The sequence below is a fragment of the Gopherus flavomarginatus genome, chromosome 9 (genome assembly GCF_025201925.1).
Source record: "Gopherus flavomarginatus isolate rGopFla2 chromosome 9, rGopFla2.mat.asm, whole genome shotgun sequence".
In the NCBI taxonomy this organism is placed as follows: domain Eukaryota; kingdom Metazoa; phylum Chordata; order Testudines; family Testudinidae; genus Gopherus; species Gopherus flavomarginatus.
The window spans coordinates 45,879,257-45,901,171 of NC_066625.1; the positions used below are offsets into that span (position 1 = coordinate 45,879,257).

General features: G+C 45.5%; 2 protein-coding genes across 4 annotated transcripts in view; one reads left to right on the forward strand and one right to left on the reverse strand.

The window, feature by feature from the left end:
* The window catches only part of LOC127058385 (zinc finger protein 30-like), a 338,295-nt gene extending 320,088 nt beyond the window's left edge, over positions 1-18,207 (reverse strand). For both annotated transcript variants that reach the window (XM_050968403.1, XM_050968402.1), the window contains exons 1-3: positions 17,984-18,207; positions 17,185-17,311; positions 8,106-8,219 (exon numbers count right to left, since the gene is read on the reverse strand). In XM_050968403.1, the coding sequence (XP_050824360.1) occupies positions 8,106-8,219; positions 17,185-17,311; positions 17,984-18,061 (319 nt within the window). In that variant the 5' untranslated portion in view covers positions 18,062-18,207. The remainder of the gene's footprint in view (positions 1-8,105; positions 8,220-17,184; positions 17,312-17,983) is intronic.
* LOC127058437 (zinc finger protein 2-like) overlaps positions 1-21,915 on the forward strand; it is a 101,267-nt gene that overhangs the window by 54,235 nt on the left and 25,117 nt on the right. The gene's annotated exons all lie outside the window — the stretch shown is intronic.

Genomic DNA, 21,915 nt, shown 5'->3' on the forward strand with positions numbered 1-21,915 from the left:
GGTCAACAATGGCGATTAGCCAGGATGGTGTCTCTAGCCGTTGTTTGCCAGAAGCTGGGAATGGGCAACAGAACCACAGAGCAATGAAAAGCTGGGGGTAGCCAGGTTGTCATGGGTGAGTAGTTAAGGGGATGCACTAAAAATCCAGCAGTCAACCCCCTCCTCTCCACCTCCAAGCAGCTTTGAGTCTTGATGACTCTGATGCTGAGTTTCCACTGCCTAAGCATCCTCAACCCCCACTGGAGGCCGGTGTAGAGTCCTTAGATCCCTGTTCATAGTTCAGATCTCAGCTGATGCACCATCCCTACCCAGCAACTCACCATCTGCCCCAGGAGAACCAGCTGTTGGGCTGCATCCCCAGGCAGACAGCTTATACCGCTCCCCTCAGAGCAGCAGCCGCAGCTGTTGGCAGCTAATCCCCACCTAAGGCTTTGGGGAAGGAGCTGGGGATCACTTCCTTTTTCTTCCATACATCGAATCTCACTGTGTTTGAACACATTTCTCTCTAAGACTGAATTCAATTTAGAGCCACACCCCCCATTTCTGCTTTGTAAGAGCCTCATTCCTGTACAGAAAACATAAGAACAGCCGTACCGGGTCAGAGCAATAGTTCATCTAGCCCCGTGTCCTGTCTTCCAACAGTGGTCAATGCCAGATGCTTTAGAGGGAATCAACAGAACACGTAATCATGAGGTGATCCATCCTGTTGCCCATTCCCAGCGTCTTTACAGTTGTGAACACAAAGAAACATTTGGGGACCACTTGCAGCTACTCAGAATCATAGATTAGGGTTGGAAGAAACCTCAGGAGGTATCTAGTCCAACTGCAGGTCCTTTTCTGCAGAACTGCCGCTTAGCCAGTCTGTCCCCAGGCTGTAGCAGTGCAGGGGATTCCTCCTTCCTAAGTGCAGGACTCTGCACTTCTCCTTGTTCAACCTCCTCAGATTTCTTTTGGCCCAATCCTCCAATTTGACTAGGTCACTCTGGACCCAATCCCTACTCTCCAGTGCTTGGATTCTTTACATGCTTTCACAGAGCGAAGAGCACATGTTCCATGATTTCATAGGGCAGAGTTTTAGGGCTATTTTGAGTCAGGGAGCTATGCTATAGGGAGCTTTCCCTGTGTAGATCTGACAGGTGGATCAACATAGATGCACATTGTGACCATTCTAAGGGTGCTGAGGGCTGTGAGTCTCCTTGTTGCCACCTGCCACTACTAAGGACTTTTGGCAGCTGGATGTTAGTGACCAAGCTCACCAGCCTGTCAGGCACTCAAGCACCCTCTTCTGAGCCACAGCAGCCCTGACAGTTGACAAGAGAGGCACCTTAACCCCTGAGTTCCTTCAACGTGTCCCCCTCCGGGTCCAGCTCCGATCACCAGATACTCTGGGTATGTCTATACTACCTGCCGAATCGGTGGGCAGCGATCGATCCAGCAGGGATTGATATATTGCGTCTAGTTTAGATGCAACACATAGAGTGCTCTCCCCTTGACTGCTGTACTCCAGCTCGGTGAAAGACGCAAGCAGAGTCTACCAGGAGCTGCAGCAGTCGACTCACCGCGATGAAGACACCACAGTAAGTCGATCTAAGTACATCGAATTCAGCTACGTAATTCATGTAGCTGAAGCTGCGTAACTCAGATCAATCCCCTCCCCTAGGGTAGACCAGGGCTCAGAAAAATCCCAGCTCCTCTCTGCCCAAAGCAATGGTACCTCCCAGGTTACCAGTTTTACTGGTATCACACACAGCACTTGAGCACAATTATCAAAGAAACAGAAATTTCTTTAACAAGGGACAGAGATTTAAATAGAAACAAATGTGAGTGATAGAAACCAACCGTTACCAACAAAACAAAATCACAAAATGCAACTGACACTTTTTAATAGCTCCCTTCCCTAGCTACGTAGACTGAAGTGTCAGGTGACAGTCTATTGCAGTGATTGCTAGTCCCTAGGAGCCATTCCCCTGCCTTTCTTGAAGCACCGCTGGTCAGTAGTGATCTCCTTGGTGAATGGACCCAGAGTGTTTCTCCCCATCTTGTCATAAACTGAATCAGTCTTTTGTGTATATTCACAGAATGGACCATTTCCTCACTGTTATATTGTCATTTTCACTTCCACAGGGTTTCGATGTCTACAACTGGTCTTTGATAGTTTTCCATTGGCTTTTCTCAGCTGGTGCAAACTTTGACAATGCAGCAATACATCGCATAACTGGCTAGCAAGGGATGGGTGACAATTCCCTCCCATTTGAATGGGCTGTCCCAAACAAGACCTATGATTGGGGTGAGTCACTTTCATGACAATACCATATGGGCATAATTTTCCATATACTTACATGACTCCTTCAACAGGACTCATACACACCTCTTGCAGTGATCAAGAGTAACAATAATTTACAAGCTTTCACTAGAGATCTCACTGCTAAGCTTCCTGGATAAATACCATAAAAATCAGTGCATCAGGTGTGATGAGTTTGTCAGGTCTGAGACAGGAGTTTCTTGTGAATTACTTTGACCTCTTTGCCAACTGTCACCAAAGAGCTTTTATCACACATGCACTGAGCTATACAGTCACACCCTGATAGAACAGAAAGGCCAATACAAAAAACAGAGAGAGGAACAATAAGATACTAAAATGACAATGGTTGGAACTCAACATTTCTCTGTCTTTGGACTGATGGGCACTAAGAGCTTTTCCCTCAGTTGAACCAGGTGATCGGATACCTGGGTCAGTCCTGCATACTAGCAGCTCTCTCACATACAGGGAGATGGGTCAAAATTGGAATTGATGTCATGACTTGCTTCCCAGAGGGATCAGTCTGTCTAAGGCTGTGTCTACCCTTCAAACACTGGAAATATTCTTCTGACAACCTAACACTGTCTACACTGGGGCTTAGGTCACATTAACTACTTCTTTCAGAGGAGTGGATTTTTCACACTCCTGAGAGATGTGGTCATGTCAACATAGCTTTTCAGTGTAGACCAGCCTTTGGATGGCTTTTTGATATGAAAGGCAATGGACTTCAGCCTTTTCCTTGGTATTGATGGTTGACAACTGCAGCTTTCCTACCTGCTGGACACATCCTATGACAGACGTCAGGCCTCTCCTTTGCAAATTAGAGAAGTGGGGAAGTCAGTGACCCTTACAGTGTAAGTGGGTAAAAACTTATACAACTTGTCTCCTTGAGTAGTTTTCCTTTTAATAGAAATTGACTTTGAAGCTAAGCAAAATATGTTCTATCTGAAATACAAAAAAATAAAATCTATACAGGCCCAATATTCTCTTATTCACTCTAACTCCTATTCTCCCACCACAACCTTTGGAGTGAGGTTTTCTACCGGAACTCCCTACACTACAGGGGGTAAATTAAATCAAAGTAACTTTTGAAGGTTAGCCATCATTTCCTGCACAACTAAAAAAAGAAAAAAGCAAGACAACTTTCAGTTTTCCAAAATAATTCAGATTATCAAACAATTAGTCTCTTACTCTTGAACCAATAAACACCTATAATTTCATTTTCATTGGTAACAATAACACATTCAAAAATCACAAATTCTTGTCATATATGTTAGTTTTCTTTTAATCCCCATTGCCAACACGTGAACCTTGGCTCAAGTTGTGGTTTGTCCCAGCACTTCTGAGAGTTCATGTATTCTTCTGCCATGCTTGTTGGTGGAAGATGTCTCCTATGTGGGAATGTTTGCATCCTGAGGAAAAATACTTCTCTTGTTACACTTTAAATCTTTTAAAGCAGTAGGAGGTAGGGGAGAAGTGATGTAAATGCATAAAACACAAGAGAAAACTGTCTGGTCTTCACTATAGACATTTATCGGTATAATTATTGCTCAGGGATGTGAAAAATCGAGACAGCTGAGCAGCGTAGTTACACAGCTCTAATCCCCTGTGTAGATAGCACCACATCAGCAGGAGAGCTTCTCCTGCCAACATAGCCAGCTGAGACAATATTGATTTAAACAATTGAACTACACTGTGCTCATATGCACTTCCCTCAGTTACTGGGGAGTCTGCTGTTGTTCCCCATTTCCAAGTGGAGATTTTAAATCACTGCTGTGTCTCTGTTAGCATGGCCAGTAAACTGTAGAGTTCTCTCCTGTTGACAGAACTGCATTTGAACTTTCTCCATGTCATCATGGAAGGATGGGGAAAAGCAAAGCTGAAATGAGAAATGACGACTTTAGCAAATGCTCATTTGTCTTCAATTCTCCAATAAATCTGAGCTGAACTAATATCTAATTGTGTGACCACACAGCCATCAAGAAAGATAGAAACCTAGATCACAGCGAGAAAGAATACATGACAATGAAGTGTAAAATGAAATTCCAGAGCAGGCTACATCTAATTATTTAGAATCAGGACAAGAGATTCTCCCATCACATTCTCCTCTGATCCATTCAAACCTGCTTCACTCAGCACTGTCTCAATAGTCAGTTATGTTATTTACAACATGTTTCGTATCCGAGCATTCCCATAATGGGAGAAAAAACAGCCACCTTGCCAGAACTGGCTTTACCAATAGATGGAACCTGGGATTTAAATGCGAAATGATGACACTGTATTTAGGATCCATTTGAATTCCCCTTCCAGCCCTTTGATGCTTTCATCTCCAGTCATAGCGACTCTGGCATAGGATTAAATAAGTCAAAGCATCATCTCCAAGCACGGACAACTGAGAACACTTTATCACATGACACTTTGAGAAGTGGAGGAGTAGAATGTGATGACGATAAACTCTGCCTGGCTCAGACAAAAGGTAACAGTTCTGCCGTGTTGGGGAAGGAGGGAATCTCTGAGTCACCCCATCTCCTTCCAAGTATCAGAGGGGTAAGCTGTGTTAGTCCAGCTCTGTACAACGTGACAAACAGTCCTGTGGCATCTTGCAGACTAACAGACGTATTGGTGCATAAGCTTTAGTGGGTGAATCCCCAATTAATCAGATGCATGTAGTGGAAATCTCCAGAGGCAGGTATAAATATGCAAGCAAGAATCAGGCTAGAGATAACAAGGTTAGTTCAATCAGGGAGGATGAGGCTCTCTTCTAGCAGTGGAGGTGGGAACATCAAGGGAGGAGAAACTGCTTTTGTAGTTAGCTATCCATTCACAGTCTTTGTTTAATCCTGAGCTGATGGTAGCAAATTTGCAAATAAACGGAAGCTCAGCAGTTTCCCTTTGAAGTATGGGTCTGAAGTTTTTTTGCTGCAAGACGGTATTTTTAAATCTGTGATTGTGTCTCCAAGGAGACTGAAGTGTTATCCTATAGGTTTTTGTATATTGCTTACGCTCCAAAACGTTTTTTAGTCTATAAGGTGCCACAGGATTCTGTCACTTTTTACATCTCCTTCCAGTATCACAGAGGCTGAAATGACACTTTTTTCCTGCCCTTGCTCCTCTTCATTTAAATATAATTTGAAAAGTTCCCATGATAACTGCTCTTCAGCACAACCCAAAGCAACGTGAGAACAACTGGCAATGATACAATCCGCATCATTGGTGACTCTAACAATACCTTTGCAATAGGAGGAATGGTATAAATGTGCTGCTTCCTTGTTTCTTATGGGAAGGGCTGTCATAAACAGATAAGTAAGAGCTAATAGAACAGAAGTACTTCATATCTCTTTTGCCTGTAAACTGTTAACAAGATCAGTGAGCCTGGCTGTCACTTGACTGGAGGACCAATCAGGGGACAGGATACTTTCAAATCTTGAGGAAGGGAAGTTTGTGTGTGTGCTGTTAGAATTTGGTTGTTGTTCACTCTGGGGGCTCAGAGGGACCAGACGTGCAACCAGGTTTCTCTCCAATCTCCCTGATGCAGGCTCTTATAAGTTCAGAATAGTAAGTGCTAGATAGATAAGGCGAGTTAGGCTTATGTTTGTTTTCTTTATTTGCAAATGTGTATTTGGCTGGAAGGAGTTCAAATTTGTATTTTGCTGAAAGGATTTTAATTTGTATTTGTATACTTAGGCTGGGAGGGTATTCCCAGTGTCTATAGCTGAAAGACCCCGTACCTAATCCATCTTAAATTTACAAAGATAATTTTTACTGTTTTTTTCTTTCTTTAATTAACAGCTTTTCTTGTTTAAGAACCTGATTGTTTTCTTTATTTCGGTGAGACCCCAGGGGACTGGGTCTGGATCCACCAGGGAATTGGTGGGGAGAAAGGAGGGAAGGGGGAGAGAAGGGTAATTTATCTCTGTGTTAGGATTATATTTCTCTCTCAGGGAGAGTCTGGGAGGGGGAGAGAGAAGGACGGGGGGAAGGTGAATTTTCCTCTCTGTTTTAAGATTCAAGGAGTTTGAATCACAGTGATCTTCCAGGGTAACCCAGGGAGGCAAAGCCTGGGAGAGGCAATGGTGAGGGAAAGGGTTTAGTTTCCTTGTGTTAAGATCCAGAGGGACTGGGTCTTGGGGGCCCCCGAGCAAGGTTTTGAGGGGACCAGAGTGTACCAGGCACTGAAATTCCTGGTTGGTGGCAGCGCTACAAGTACTAAGCTGGTAATTGAGCTTAGAGGAATTCATGCTGGTACCCCATCTTTTGGACGCTAAGGTTCAGAGTGGGGAATTATACCATGAGAAGGGCACACTTGAACTAGTCATGGGAGAATGGAGTTGATAGAAAGGACAAATGGGTCCACCTCAAAGAGACAAACTGCAAAATGCAAAACTGGGCCACTCATCTGGACAAGCTGAGGGATATCGGTGCTTCAAGCAGTTCAAAAACTTTTAAAAGTTACTCTGTGGGAATCAGGAAAAGTATCGATAGCCCTAGAGGGTTTTATGGTGTTGATCCCCCTTGCAGATTCTCTGACGGCTCACATGGGTTCAGTGGCAAGACAAGGTTTTCCCAAACTCACTGCTTCCATTGGGTCGCATACCCGTGTGGATTCTCTGATGTCTAGAAAGGTGAAAACCGTGAAGGAAGCTTTTCCCACACTCATGGCATACATAGGGCCTCTCCACTGTGTGGATTCTCTGATGGGTAATAAGGGCTGATCTGTTATTGAAGCATTTCTCACACTCATGGCATACATAGGGCCTCTCCCCTGTGTGTTTTCTCTGATGTTGAGAAAGGGCTGATCTTTCAATGAAGCTTTTCCCACACTCACGGCATTCATACGGTCTCTTCCCTGTGTGGATTATCTCATGTCTAGAAAGGGTTGATCTGTGAGGGAAGGTTTTCCCACACTCACTGCATTCAAAGGGCCTCTCCCCTGTGTGGATTATCTCATGTCTAGAAAGGGTTGATCTTTGTGTGAAGCTTTTCCCACACTCACGGCATTCATAGGGACTCTTCCCTGTGTGGATTCTCTGATGTTGAGAAAGGGCTGATCTGTTAGTGAAGCATTTCTCACACTCATGGCATTCATAGGGCCTCTCCCCCCTGTGGATTCTCTGATGAACAGAAAGGGCTGAGCTGCTAGAGAAGCTTTTACTGCACTCACAGCATGTACTTTTCTTCTTTCCCATGAGGATTTCCTGCTGTGCTGTGGTTTCCTTGATGCACTTCTGAGTTCCCCGACAGAAAATATATTTACCCATTCTCTCTCCTGGCTGGTTTCCCTGCTCTCTTTCTGGTCTGTGATGAATCTCACAGGAGTTTCCCTGCTCTTGACTCCTGGACACATTCCTTTTCGATCTTTGCAAAAATGGTCTTGTGTTTATCCACTTGCTCAACATTTTCCTGCTGAAAATTCTGCTCCTCTTTCTCACCTACCATTGCATCACCTGCTGAGATAGAGATAGAAACCTCAAACAGGGATGGAAAGGGGAACACCAAACCAATACAAGTGCTGGAGACAGGTCAAATAAAAACAAGAACTGAACTCCTCCAAACTCTTCCCCTAAATAGGAGAGAGGAGGGGATCAATTGGGCCTTCACATCCCATCCAAATTCACAGGGGGAAGGAAGGAAGCCAAGACCTGGTGTCTGTTAGGATCTACAGGAAGCCATGAGCTATGTTTACCCTGAGGATACGACCCCTGCTAGGGACAATAATGAACTGAGAGACTTCCAAGGGCTCTGTAGGGCATCCCAGATGTTTCTTTCAAGCACTTACAGATTCTGAGTTGGTTTAATGTTTCCTCACCTGTGCGGGGAGCTCTCAGGATCCATCTTTCCTCTGAACCCTGGAGGTCTGGGACCCATGGCTCTTCTCCTTGTTCCAGCTGGGAGATTATATGAGGTTTGGAAACTGGAAACCCTGCTCAGATGAAAGAAAACAAAGGAGTTCAGTTGATTTCATACGACTGTGTCATAAAAACACTATTAATTTAACTTCAGTGCTTAGTGTGACCCAGTGTGCCTGGGGCAGTACTCATTGAAAAGGCCAAGATCAGGGCAGGCTGAAAAAGGAAGAGCAGATGCTCCCAAAACTGGTGGTTAACACGGAAGTTAAACTCATCGACCAGTCACCAACTGTGCTTCTGATCGCTCATGCTGGTTATTGAGAAATTGAAAAAAGAAATCACACAGCCCCCTTTATTGCATTCTAGTTCTCCGACTCCCAGTCAGCACCTAGGTCCAGCACAGTGAGAGGTTATTTAAAAACTTTGCTCACATAAACAGTGTTCTTCTGATGCCAGAGTCAGCCACATTACCAGGTCAGTATGGATTTGGATCTTACCCAAAATACTACGATGCCAGCCAATCCTTACCACCTAAACTAAAGGTTTATAAGCAAGAAAGCATCTAAACTAAAGGTTTATAATAAAGAAAGAAAGAAAAAGGGAGTTGTTAAATGGGACAGCAATCAGATATATGTATTTCTGAATGTATCTGGTTCTTAGCAGTATTGGTGAGTTTCTGGCTTGAAGGGCTGCCTGGTACACATCCACATTATTCAGTCCTTTGTTCAAGCCTTCGGTTTGTAGAGAAGTTGCTCCAGAGATAGGAAGAGGGATTGAAGACAAAATAGAGATGATGCAGCTACCCTTTACATTCCTTTTGCCAAGTGGCTTCTACTTCCTGGGTCCCAAACACAAACTTCACAGCACATAGCATGGAAAAGCCTTGGAGGTCTCAGTACACAGGCATACCCCTGCATGTCTTGCTGACTCAATAGATGTATCTCCTTAATCCTTTCCATGGGTTTGTTGTAGGGCTGATGACCCTGGATGGGCCATCGAACAGGCTGGGCAGCGCTGATGCCAATATGTCTGGGGATGTCACTCAGAAACACTACACAAATCTGGAATACAGATATACCTTACCTATCTGTAACTCACAATACAAAGATAGAAACAAGATCATCATACTTGGAAAATCATAACATTTTCATTGACACCTTACATGGCATATCTAGCACAATTTATTGCAATTTCATCATATTGGTATTTATAATAAATTAATAATAATATTAAGTGTATCTCAATTCCATACAGTGTCACTTAATAGACCAGTCAATTCCCAGGACCGGTTCCCCGGGTGTTTGAAGATGCCAAAAACATTGCTTGTGAAGGACTGAAATGCCAGCATATACGTTGGGAACACACAGACAGACCCTGTGCAATCTGTTCCCCTGTGTTCACTCTTCTAGAAAATTATGATCAATTTTGTTCATAGTATGTGTCAGGGCCGAATCCCCACTCTGATACTCCGAGTGCAGAAAGTGGGGGCCCGACAGGATTTTAATAATTAATTTGTGCCACTCTAGGCTTGTATTAAACCTCCAAAGTTACAGCTTTTCTCTGACCTTGGCTTGATAAATGCTGCCACCACCCAAATGTAAAAAAACCCCAAACCCTTGGACCCAGGAAGGAGCACTTGAGAATTCTTCCCTCTGGGGCACCCTCAAGCCCTTTCACCTCCCCTCCAGGAAAGAGCTGAGAAAGAAAACAAAGGAATTTAGCTGTGGCTACCAGATAATCAAATAACATGTACAAACCTCTTCGGACACCAAAAAATCCAATCCTGTTCTTAAGAGGTAAATTTTATTAAAATTGAAAAGGAAAACAATACATCTGGAACTTAGGCTTTTGCTAGATCTTAAAAGAAACAATTTTTTTGTAAGCACCCAAAATAGCTTTCTTGAGGGTTCAGCTTAAAGCTTACAAGCAAACAAAAGCATCTGGGATAGCACAGAGGAGATCCAAAAGCCAAAATAAAAAATAAACCTGATTGTGTCTGTCTAAACATTCCCTAGCCAAATCATTTCTTCTAGGTATGGAAGATGAATTTTCATACCTGCTTCAAGCCTTACACAGCATTGCTAGTCGGTGTCGCCTTTTCCGGAGAACAACCGATAAAGGGAAAGTTATTTTCCCATTTAACAAAGTTCTAGCCTTTCTATTGGCTCCTTTGCTCAGGTGCCCAATACTTTTCTTTTCCCTATGGGCTCGTTAACCCTTTAGAGGTAAAGCAAGCAGAGAACTCGCACCAACAGGGATTTTACAGTCAACTGGCTGGCTGGGTATTTATAAAAGGGAGATCCCTCCCCTCCCCTTCATTTATCACTGTATGGTTTGTGAGGTATCATTTGAAAAGACAAACTACTGAATATCCTCCTGGTAAAAAGTGTAGCAACATTGCATGCAAAGTTATGAGATTTTACGGTATGATGTTACTGAAAAAGCTGCAACTCTAACCTTAAGTTCCTCAGAGACAGCAAGGCAAACAGCTGGTCAAATAGCCATTCTCCAGGAGGAGGAAGGTGTGAAGATGACATTTACATTACATCATAGGGATCACTTGAAGCTCGTACCTATGACAGCCTGTCACCATGACTCAGCTGGGAACTGAATTTGTTTCTAGTCCAAAGGACTGAATTATAAAAAGAGGTGAGGAAAATGCATGAGACTCTCTCTCTCTCCCCTTTCCTTCTGCTCATGACAACTCCTGAAGAACTAAATATGGGCAGCAGGGACAGGTAAAGAGGAGTCCTGGCTGAAAGGAAAACCAGTCTGTCTCAGCAGATGGTGAGAGAAACATTTGTTTTAAATCCCTTTTGCCTTGTTAAGTTAAACATTAATTTGTGTTTTATCTTGCCTTTCTTTCATAAACAATTCTGACTTTTATGCCTCATTACTTGCAGTCACTTAAAATCTTCTTTTTCGGTAGTTAATAATTTTGTTTCCTTTTTTTATCAAACCAGTGTGTTTGAAACTCCATTTGGAATAAAAAGGCTGGTGCATGGCATTTTCCACTGATGAAACAACAGATTTCATATGAGCTCCCATTGTTCAGGAGTGTGCTGGACAGGGCAAGATGCACATTTCTGGGGGAAGTCTGGGAGCAGAGAGTTTTCTGGGGTTTTCCTGTGGGGTACTGTAATTTGTGAGTCACTGACTAGCAGCACTCAAAACTGTGTAGCTGGAAGTGAGTTACATGCTGGAGACTGCGTGTGAGCTGCCTAGGAGTGGCTGCTCTCACAGTAGAGTAGTGTAAAAGGCACCCCAGCTTGGGAAACTGAGGGGACAGAGCTGTTCAACAGTCCAGATAGTACTGTGCTTAATGTCACAGACACTCAATTTCAAAGAGTCTCCTACAACACACAGATAGTAAATCCACGTCCCAGAAATCAAAGTCTCCAGAGAAAGGGCAAGTCTCCCTGGCACTGCTGCTTGCTGACAGATGGGTCCAGAGACAACGGGAGAGTCCTGGGGAAGCTGGGAACAGTAACCATGGGCTGGTGGGGTTCAGTGGAGAAAGAGAACAGAAAGGGCAGGGATATTACTGAATGCAGGATCTCAGCAGTGCTAGATGTCAGGATAGCACATAGTGCAGCCCATTGGAAAACATAATCCCAAATATACGTACAAAATGATGGGGTCTAAATTAGTTATTTCCATTGATTTATATAAGGGCAATTAAATATTCTCTGTATTACTGTCTATCCCTTTTAAAATAATTCCTAACATCCTGTTTGCTTTTTTGACTTCCGCTGCACACTGCTGGATGTCTTTAGAGAACTATCCACAATGACAAAAAGATCTTTTCCTAATTAGCCTAATTTTGACCCCATCATATTGTATGTATAGTTGGGGTTATTTTTTCCAATATGCATTACTTGACATTTATTCACATTAAATTTCACTTGCCATTTTGTTGCCCATTCCCTTAGTTTTACGAGATCTCTTTGAAGTTCTTCACAGTCTGCATTGGTCTTAACTATCTTGAGCAGTTTAGTATCATCCGCAAACTTTGCCACCTCACTGTTTACCCCTTTCTCCAGATCATTTATGAATACGTTGAATAGGATTGGTCTGAGGACTGACCCTTGGGGAACACCACTAGTTACTCTTCTCCAATCTGACAGTTTACCATTTATTCCTATGCTTTCTTCCCTATCTTTTAACCAGTTCTCAATCCATGAAAAGATCTTCCCTCTTATCCCATGATAACATAATTTACGTAAGAGCCTTTGGTGAGAGACCTTGACAAAGGCTTTCTGGAAATCTAAGTACACTATGTCCACTGGATCCCCTTGTCCACATGTTTGTTGACCCCTTCAAAGAACTCTAATAGATTAATAAGACATGATTTCCCTTTACAGAAACCATGTTGACTTTTTGGGGAGGGACAGCTCTGTGGTTTGAGCACTGGCCTGATAAACCCAGGCTTGTGAGTTCAATCCTTGAGGGGGCCACTTAGGGATCTGGGGCAAAAATTGGTCCTGCTAGTGAAAGCAGGGGGCTGGACTCAATGCCCTTTCGAGGTCCCTTCCATTTCTAGGAGATTGGTATATCTCTCATTTTCATTTCTTTTTTCTTTTTCTTTTCTTTGCCCCAAAATTTTTGTTCTTCTATGTTCCTGGCAATTTTATTTTTTACTATTGTTTCAACTAATTTGCCTGGTACAGACGTTAGACTTACCGGTCCGTAATTGCCAGGATCGCCTCTAGAGCCCTTTTTAAATATTGGTGTTACATTAGCAATCTTCCAGTCATTGGGTACAGAAGCTGATTTAAAGGATAGGTTACAAACCATAGCTAATAATTCCCCAATTTCACATTTGAGTTCCTTCAGAACTCTTGGGTAAATACTATCTGGTTCCGGTGACTTGTTTCAGTTAAGTTTATCAATTAGTTCCAAAACCTCCTCTAGTGACACTTCAATCTGTGGCAGTTCCTCAGATTTGTCACCCACAAAAGGTTTGGGAATCTCACCAACATCCTCAGCCGTGAAGACTGAAGCCAAGAATGGATTTAGTTTCTCCGCAATGACTTTATTGTCTTTAAGGGCTCCTTTTGTATCTCAATCATCCAGGGGCCCCACTGGTTGTTTAGCAGGCTTCCTGCTTTTGATGTACTTAAACATTTTGTTATTACCTTCTGAGTTTTTGGCTAGCTGTTCTTCACACTCCTCTTTGGCTTTTCTTATTACATTTTTACACTTAATGTGGCAGTGCTTATGCTTTCTTCTATATACCTCACCAGGATTTGACTTCCACTTTTTAAAAGAGGCCTTATCTCTCACTGCTTGTTTTACATGGTCGTTAAAGCACAGTGACTCTTTTTTAGTTCTTTTGCTGTGTTTTTTAATTTGGGGGATACATTTAAGTTGGGCCTCTAATACTGTGTTTTTGAAAAGTGTCCATGCAGCTTGCAGGGATTTCACTTTAGTCACTGTACCTTTCAATTTTTGTTTAACTAACCCCCTCATTTTTGCATAGTTCCCCTTTCTGAAATTAAATGCCACAGTGTTGAGCTGTTCTTCTCACCACAGGAATGTTAAATGTTGTTATATTATGATCACTATTTCCAAGCGGTCCTGTTATAGTTACCTCGTGGACTAGATCCTTCGCTCCACTCAGGATTAAATGGAGAGTTGCTTCTCCCCTTGTGGGTTCTTGTACCAGCTGCTCCATGAAGCAGTCATTTAAAGTATCCAGAAATTTTGTCTCTGCATTTTGTCCTGAGGTGACATGTACCTAGTCAATCTGGGGATAACTGAAATCTCCCATTATTATGGAGTTCTTTATTTTGATAGCCTCTCTAATCTCCCTTCACATTTCATCCTCACTATCACTGTCTTTGATAGGTGCTTGATAACAGAGCCCTATTGTTATATTCTTATTAGAGCATGGAATTACAATGCAGAGAGATTCTATGGAACATGTGGTTTCATTTAAGATTTTTACTTCAATTGAGTCTACATTTTCTTTAACATACAGTGCCACTCCCTTCCCCACCCCCCGAGTATGACCTGCTCTGTCCTTCCGATATATTTTGTACCCTGGAACGATTATGTCCCATTGATTGTCCTCAGTCCACCAGTTTTCTGTGATGCCTATTATGTCAATATCCTCCTTTAATATGAGGCTCTTTAATTCACCCATCTTATTATTTAGACTTCTAGCATTTGTGTACAAGCACTTTAAAAACTTGTCACTCTTTATCTGTCTGCCCTTTTCTGATGTGTCAGATTCTTTTGTATGTAAATGCTTCCCGTCTGATCTGGCCCCTACTTTATCCTCTTTCAGCCTCTCTTCCTGACTAACCTAGAAAAATCTCTGTCACTAGATTCTTCTCTAAGACAAGTCTCTGTCCCATCCACGAGCTCCTCTGAAGCCATTGGCTTTCCCCCATCTCTTAGTTTAAAAACTGCTCTGCAACCTTTTTAATGTTAAGTGCCAGCAGTCCGGTTCCACTTTGGTTTAGGTGGAGCCCATCCTTCCTGTATAGGCTCCCCCATCCCCAAAATTTCCCCACTTCCTAATAAATCTAAACCCCTCCTCTCTACACCATCATCTCATCCACGCATTGAGACTCTGAAGCTCTGCCTGCATACCTGGCCCTGTGCGTGGAACTGGAAGCATTTCTGAGAATGCCACCATAGAGGTCCTGGAGTTCAGTCTCTTTCCTAGCAGACTAAATTTGACCTCCAGGAAGTTTCATCTACTGTTCCTTATGTCATTGGTGCCTACATGTACCGTGACAACCGGCTCCTCCCCAGCACTACACATAAATCTATCTAGATGCCTTGAGAAATCAGCAATCTTTGCGCCAGGCAGGCAAGTCACCATACAGTTCTCCCGGTCATCACAAACCCAACTATCCTTGTTTCTAATGATCAAATCTCCCATTACTAACAGCTGCCTTTTCTTAATTACTGGAGTTCCCTCTCCAGAGAGGTAACCTCAGTGCAAGAGGTGACCCAAACACCATCTGGAAGAAGGGTCCCAATTATGAGAAGCTTTCCCTCTGCTCCCATTCACTGCTCTCCTTCCCTGGGCCTTTCATCCTCCTCAACAGCACAGTGGCTGTCTGGCCGGAGGTGGGAGAAATCTACAGTGTTCCAGAAAGCCTCATAGATATACTTCTCTGCCTCCCTTAGCATCTCCAGTTCCACCACCCTGGCCTCCAAAGCCTCCACGTGCTGTCTGAGGGCCAGGAGCTCCTTGCACCGAATGCACACATACGCCACCAGCCCACAGGGCAGGTAATCAGACATGCTACATTGAGTGCAATAAACAGGATAGCCCCTACTCTGCTGCTGGGCTTCTGCCTGCATCATCTCCTACAGCTACCTAGGTTAACAACAGGGTTTTTGTTTCAACCAAGAAGTTTGTATTATAGCTTAAATGTTTTAAAGAATGGCAAGAGAACCTCGCCCCCTTCCCATTCCCCTTCCAAACTCCCTCATGAAACTACCTGTTAACAGCCCTGTTTGAAAAGCTCCCTGGTCGCTTGCTCACTGCTTTACAAAGCACTTCCCCATCACATACCCCCACATCCCCAGCCCCCCCTGAGAGCCACTCAGGGTACGGGGCTGGGAGCACCCCCATGACCCAGCCCACCGTCCCAGCCCCCAGCCCTGACTCCTGCACCCCCTCCCGTATATGCAGCCCTCACTCCCCATGCTCTGACTCCTGCACAGCCCCCCCATATCCTTACCTCCACCTTGAGCACCAAATATGGGAGCTCCTGCACACACGCACCCACATTGCCATCTGAATCCCTCGCACCAAATGGGAGCTGCCCCAGGTAAGCACTCCACACCTCAATCTCCTACCCCAACCCTGAGCCCCCTCCTGCATCCCAGCACCTGCACTCCAATCTCCAGCCTGCTCCTGCAGCCTAACTCCCTCCCAGACCCTGCACCCCCAGCCCTGACTCCTGTACCCTGAACACCCTGCCCTCACTGACTCCTGCACCCCCACTCACATCCTCAGCCCTTACTCCTTCACTCCTCACAAACACACCCCAGTTCCCTGCCTTCCCTGATTACTGCAACCACCCATACCCAGTGCCCCCAGACACATCCTCAGCCCCTCACAAACCCCCAGCCCTGACTCCTGCACCCCTTCCACACAGCCTCCTGCCCACCCTGACTCCTGCCCCTCCACATCCCCACCTGTATTGCTCACATGAAACAGGTGCTGTCCCAGGTAAGCGCTCCACACCCCAACCACCTGCCCCAGCCTTGAGCCCCCTCCCACACCCTACCTCCTGGCCAGACCCTGCACCCCAACGTTTTTAATTTTTTTTTGATAAAGGGCTCTTATCCAAAGCATTTTACAATAATTAGCTAAGGGTACAAACAGTATTTGGAAAGATCATTAGGTGGTGCACTGAGACGCTCAGCGATTTTCAAGTGGTCTGTGGGAAACTCAGACAACAAAAACAATCAAGGAACCTCACTTTAGCCTCATTTACTTCCTATTGCTTATAGGAGGAAGAGGAAGGAAAAAAAGAATGAAAAATGGTGGTGGGAGGGAAATGAGAGAATGTTTTTTTTCTTGCCTGGGTCCCAAGGAGGGACCCCAAAAATGGAGCTGAGCACAGGGCCCCACTAACGCTAAATCCACCACTGAGCTTCCTTCTCTGGATACCCCCAGCGAGCATTCAAGGACGCAGAGTGATAAGTAACCTGGATCAGCAGTTCTGACTCCAGCAGCCTGCTTGTTACACCCCAAGCATTATTGTGGTCTGGGTGGAGATGGGTCAAGGTTTGAGAGGTCAGGGGTAGGAAGCTTCTGCTGATTATGCTGCACCTAATCCTCAGTTTTACTAGAGCAAACAGGAGATATTTGACACTGTGCGATACGGCTCCTGTGCTCTGTTCCCAAAGTGTTCTGCAGCAGGGAAGGGTCTCTGGCAGCATGCGTGTCACTGGCATATTGGGGTGATGCTGAAACAGGGAAGAGTAGAGGTGGCGTTGTCGGGCTGGCGTGAACCATATGTCTTCTTTTCCCATTCCAAGAACAGAGGGGACAGGAACACTTACTCAGTGATGTCACATTCTCATAGTTCTCCTGCATGACATCTCTGTAGAGGGCTCTCTGAGTGGGGTCCAGCAGAGTCCCCTCTTCCCTGGTGAAATACACAGCCACCTCCTCAAAGGTCACCGGCCCCTGAAAGAGCGAGAGTCCAACACTCAGTACCTGCTGCCCCACTCACAGACCCCTATACATGGGGGACAGGAACCAAACAGAAACTCTGGGTGAATTGAAGTCAGAGTCCCACCCCCACCCTGCTCAGCGCATCCAGGAAACACCAGGGAGAGGGGACGAAGAGAGAGCCCCTCCTCTCTCCCAGCAGAGCCATAACACACCTACTAGCCACAGACTGATTCAGGAGATGGAGGCCCTAGCAGGGTCCAGGGACAGCTCCCTGGTAGGAAGCCCAACACCCTCCCCATTCTGAAGAGATGGATGTGAAGGGAGGGGAATCTCCCTTAAGCCTCACTGGTGGGTGCCCCCTTCGTATCTCACAGCAGCCGCTGGTTAGGCAGGTCGGGCTCCAGCAGTGGGAGTCTGGTCAGTTTTCCCAGCCCCATGGAGCTGGGTTATTTTCTGCTCCACAAACTAGAGCATTTCCACCGCCAAACCTCCTGAGTCTGTTCCTAGAATCTAGGCAAATTATTAACTAACTCCCAGCAGGTTTAACACACCCCTGTCCTCCTCCCTTTCTCCACCCTGTGCATTTCCTGCAAACCAGACTGTGCAAATCTTCCCATCTCCGGTGTATTTGCTGTCCCTCTCCCTCCTGGAGGAACGCACCAGCAACCCCCTGATAATACCTACCTGAACTGGCTCCTCTGCAGCCATTTCTCTCCCCTGTCCAACGAGAGGACGGGATGAACTGGAGCGAAACATGGACATTATTCCGCAGCCTGGCAGGGTGAGAAGGGCAGTTGTGAAGCATTCAGAACAGGCTTTAATTCATTTCACAGCATGATTCCCTCAGGTCCTTTCCCTGCAGACAGACACCCTAGAGTCTGCCATGCTGAGAAAGGCTTGATCTCTTTGTACAGTATAGACCTGGTCCCTCCTGCCAGGCTAAACCCATAGAGACATGTTTAACCTCCCTTCTCCCACCCCCCCATCCCATAAAAGTCTCTGAACACAAGGTTATAAAAAAGCAGAACCAAAGGAGTGACTGTGGGGGATTTCCTAAGACATGGACCCCACGGCAGCCACACTTCAGCAGGGGGAATATGGAGTCAGGAACTGGAATTTTCCTCTGTTTGATTCTCATCTTTTCCACAGGAAAGTGACTCTATCCAGGATGCAGCAATACATCTTTCTGGGCAGATTAGAGATCTGGAAATCTCTCTCCAAACTCTTCTCTCTCATTGCCCCTTTCAATCTCTCTTTCTCCTTTTCCCATCCCCTCTCCCTGTCCGTCTGGTAGGAATGTCCCATTCCTGGGTAGTTTGCTCACCCATGACTGGATTTTATCCTGCAATTGCTAATGGGACAAGAAATGAGAGGGATCTGTTTGTGCACAGTCATTTTAAGGCCAGACAGCAGCATTTTCCCTTCGTTCCTTTCAGTTACTTGGAATGTCTGGATCAGAATTTAGTATTAACAGGGCCCAGGGCTGCCCTAGGGGGCTAGGACCAGCTGGAGAAAGTCATCCGCTGGTCTGGGCAGAGAAGAAGCTTTATTTAAGGTCACTTCCCAGCACAGAACCCTGCTGGGGGAGCAGCAGCTGCCAAGCCTGGTCTCCCAGATCACAATGGAGGCTGCAGCATCTGACCAAGGAAGCTGAACCCCAATATCCTGAGCAGAGAGGGACAGAGCATTTGAGCACCCTTCCTTCCTTTAGCTCTCTGGGGAGAGCAGCTAATGAGAGCCCCTCCTCATAGAGAGAACTGCTAATATCATTTGAACCATTGTTCATCTGGAGCCACTCCTTGTCTTTCCATACACTGATTCTGGTCTCAACGAAACCAGATTTCAGAAAGAATTAGTCCAGAATGCTGTGGAAGAGACCATTGTATGGCAGTGCTGACCCCCTTCCCACCTCCCTCACCCCCCAGGCAGAGAACAAGGACTGAGGGCACAAATTTTCCAAACGGAACCAAAAGTTTCTGCAGTTTTCAAAAGAGGAGAAAAGCAAAATCTGTGATTTCACACTCACAGTGTTTGATAAGTGGACAGAAAGTTATCACAGTGACAGGGCACGTGACTGGGGAATGCCGGGCAGTGCTTGGAGCCAGGACTCTGGCACAAGTTGATCAGAGAGAAGGATCATGGTTAGTAGAAGTTCCCACAGCCAGGGGCCCACCATATATTCCCTGGGACACAGCCCCCAGAGTCCCTGGCCAGGGACCCCAGATACCTCTCAAAGCCCCACCAGCCAGGGAATCCCCACCAGACCATGACTGTCAGGTTGGGAATCCCAAAGGGCTCCCCCCACCAAAAGCCTTCAGCAGCCAGGGACCCACTCACTGGGAACTCAGTCCCTCACTGCCTGCCTAGGACTCCCCCCCAGCAGGATCTGCCCTGCCATTTGTCTGAGCCCCCCTCCTCCACCCAACAGGACCCCCTGATGCTTTTCAGTGGGACCCCTCACTCTGCTTCCCTGGCATTCCCTGACCTAGTGCCAGGGATCCCCTCCCCCAGCTCTGCGCACTGGGCATGGCAATGATCCCAGAAGCCAGCCAGGGAAGCCCAGACAGAGCCTCTGGCACAGCACCAGGCTCCCTCTAACCCCCTGTCCCACCTCTCCAAGAGACACCAACCCCTGCTGTTCAACAGCCTACAGGATCCAAGCAATACCCACTTTGACGACCCATAGCCTCAGGGATGGGCACATCACAACCACCCCCCCAAACCCCCAAACCTCCAGAACCCACCAACCTGACTAGGGTACCCCCTGCCCAGCCATCCAAACACCCCCCCTACCACAATCCCCCTTCAGCTCCAGCTGAAATCTCTCCACACAGACACCTCCCCTAAACACACCCAGAGCAACAGTGTTACCTCACAGAGTGTGATAAGTGGATAGAAAGTTATCACCACCCCCTGCTGGCCAGTCACACAGGCAGAGGGAGCCCTGGGGGATGTCTCTTGAACAGCAGAATGGAAGGCCTGGAAGGTAAGAAATGTCCGTGCCCTGTAACTAGCAAATAATGGCCGCCATGGATCTACCCCAGAGGTGGCTGCATCTTAGCACTGTGGGAATCAACCCCTCACAGAGGCCATTTGCCATGGGGTTTGGGATACTTCTGGACGCATGCTGCACTCAGAGTGACCTCCTAATCCCAGGCCAGCTGGAGAAAAGGATCCAGCCAACTCTCCCATTACCAGGTGGGAACCACTGATCCCCAAACATGAGGAGGCCTCTGGCTTTGATGGGTATTAAATATGTGGCTGGTCTCTTTCATCAGCAAACATTTTAATAGAGATAAGGGGGGGAAATGATTTTCAAAGGAGAGGGGAAAGATGATCACTGGGAAATTTAACCCCCTGCAAGCTCCAGGATGGAGAAGGACTCATGGCAACAGGCTCCCTCCAAAGAAGGAGAAGTTGCTGGGATTGAGAAACATGGGGAACAGTCCCAAACATGAAAGGATTTTTAATTGACATTTGATAACAACATAGACATGAAAGAGAAAGGCTGGAAATCAGAGGGATTTTATATCAGTTGTTGATATGAGGTAAAATCTGATTTTCACATCAATATTTGTTAAATTAATAAAGAGGAAATGGGCACAATTTGCAAACATTTTATATGCATGTTCAAGAATCGGAGAAAAGGTGTAAATCTGAGATTTTCTTTTTATGTTACAATTAGAGAGACAGGAAAATCTCAGGTAATATTCAATTAGAAACAAACAACTAGAGAGAAGTGGGGCAAACGTTTAGGTTATTTTATATGAATCTTTGAGATTTGCAAAGAAAATGTGTCAAACTGATTATTGTACATTTACTATACTATACTACACGTTTACTGCTTCTCTCCCTCCAAGCAGAACCCACCACCAGCTCCATGAGAATCCCTTACCAGAGCCAGCTCCATTGCAGCCGTTCCCTTCCCCCTGGGAGGAGAGGATGACTTGGGGCAAAACGTGGACGTTATTCTGTAGCCTGCCTGGGTGAGAAGGGCAATGTGAGAGAATTCAGACAGCGTTTCTCTCCTTTCCACATGTCGATTCCCCCCAGCATTGTTCCCTGCTAATGGACATTCTAGGTTCTGCTACATTGTGAAGCACAGAGTGACCTTATTCCAGTACAGGCCTACCCCCCTCCTACCAGGGTGTAACCCTCTGACACATGTGGAAACACTCCCAGCAGCAGAGTCTCTCTGTTACACTTATCAAGTTTGCGGGTGATACTAAGCTGGGAGGGGTTGCAAGGACTTTGGAGAATAGAATTAAAATTCAAAATGATCTGGACAAACTGGAGAAATAGTCTGAAGTAAATAGGATGAAATTCAATAAAGAGAAATCCAAAGTACTGCACTTAGGAAGAACAATCAGTTGCACACATACAAGACAGGAAATGACTGCCCAAGAAGGAGCACTGCAGAAACGGATCTGGGAGTCACAGTGGATCACAACCTAAATATGAGTCAACAATGTTACACTGTTGCAAAAAAAAAGCAAGTATAATTCCGAGATGTATTAGCAGCAGTATTGTTTGCAAGACACGAGAAGTAATTCTTCCACTCTACTTTGCACTGATTAGGCCTCAACTGAAGTAGTGTGTCCAGTTCTGGGGGCCAC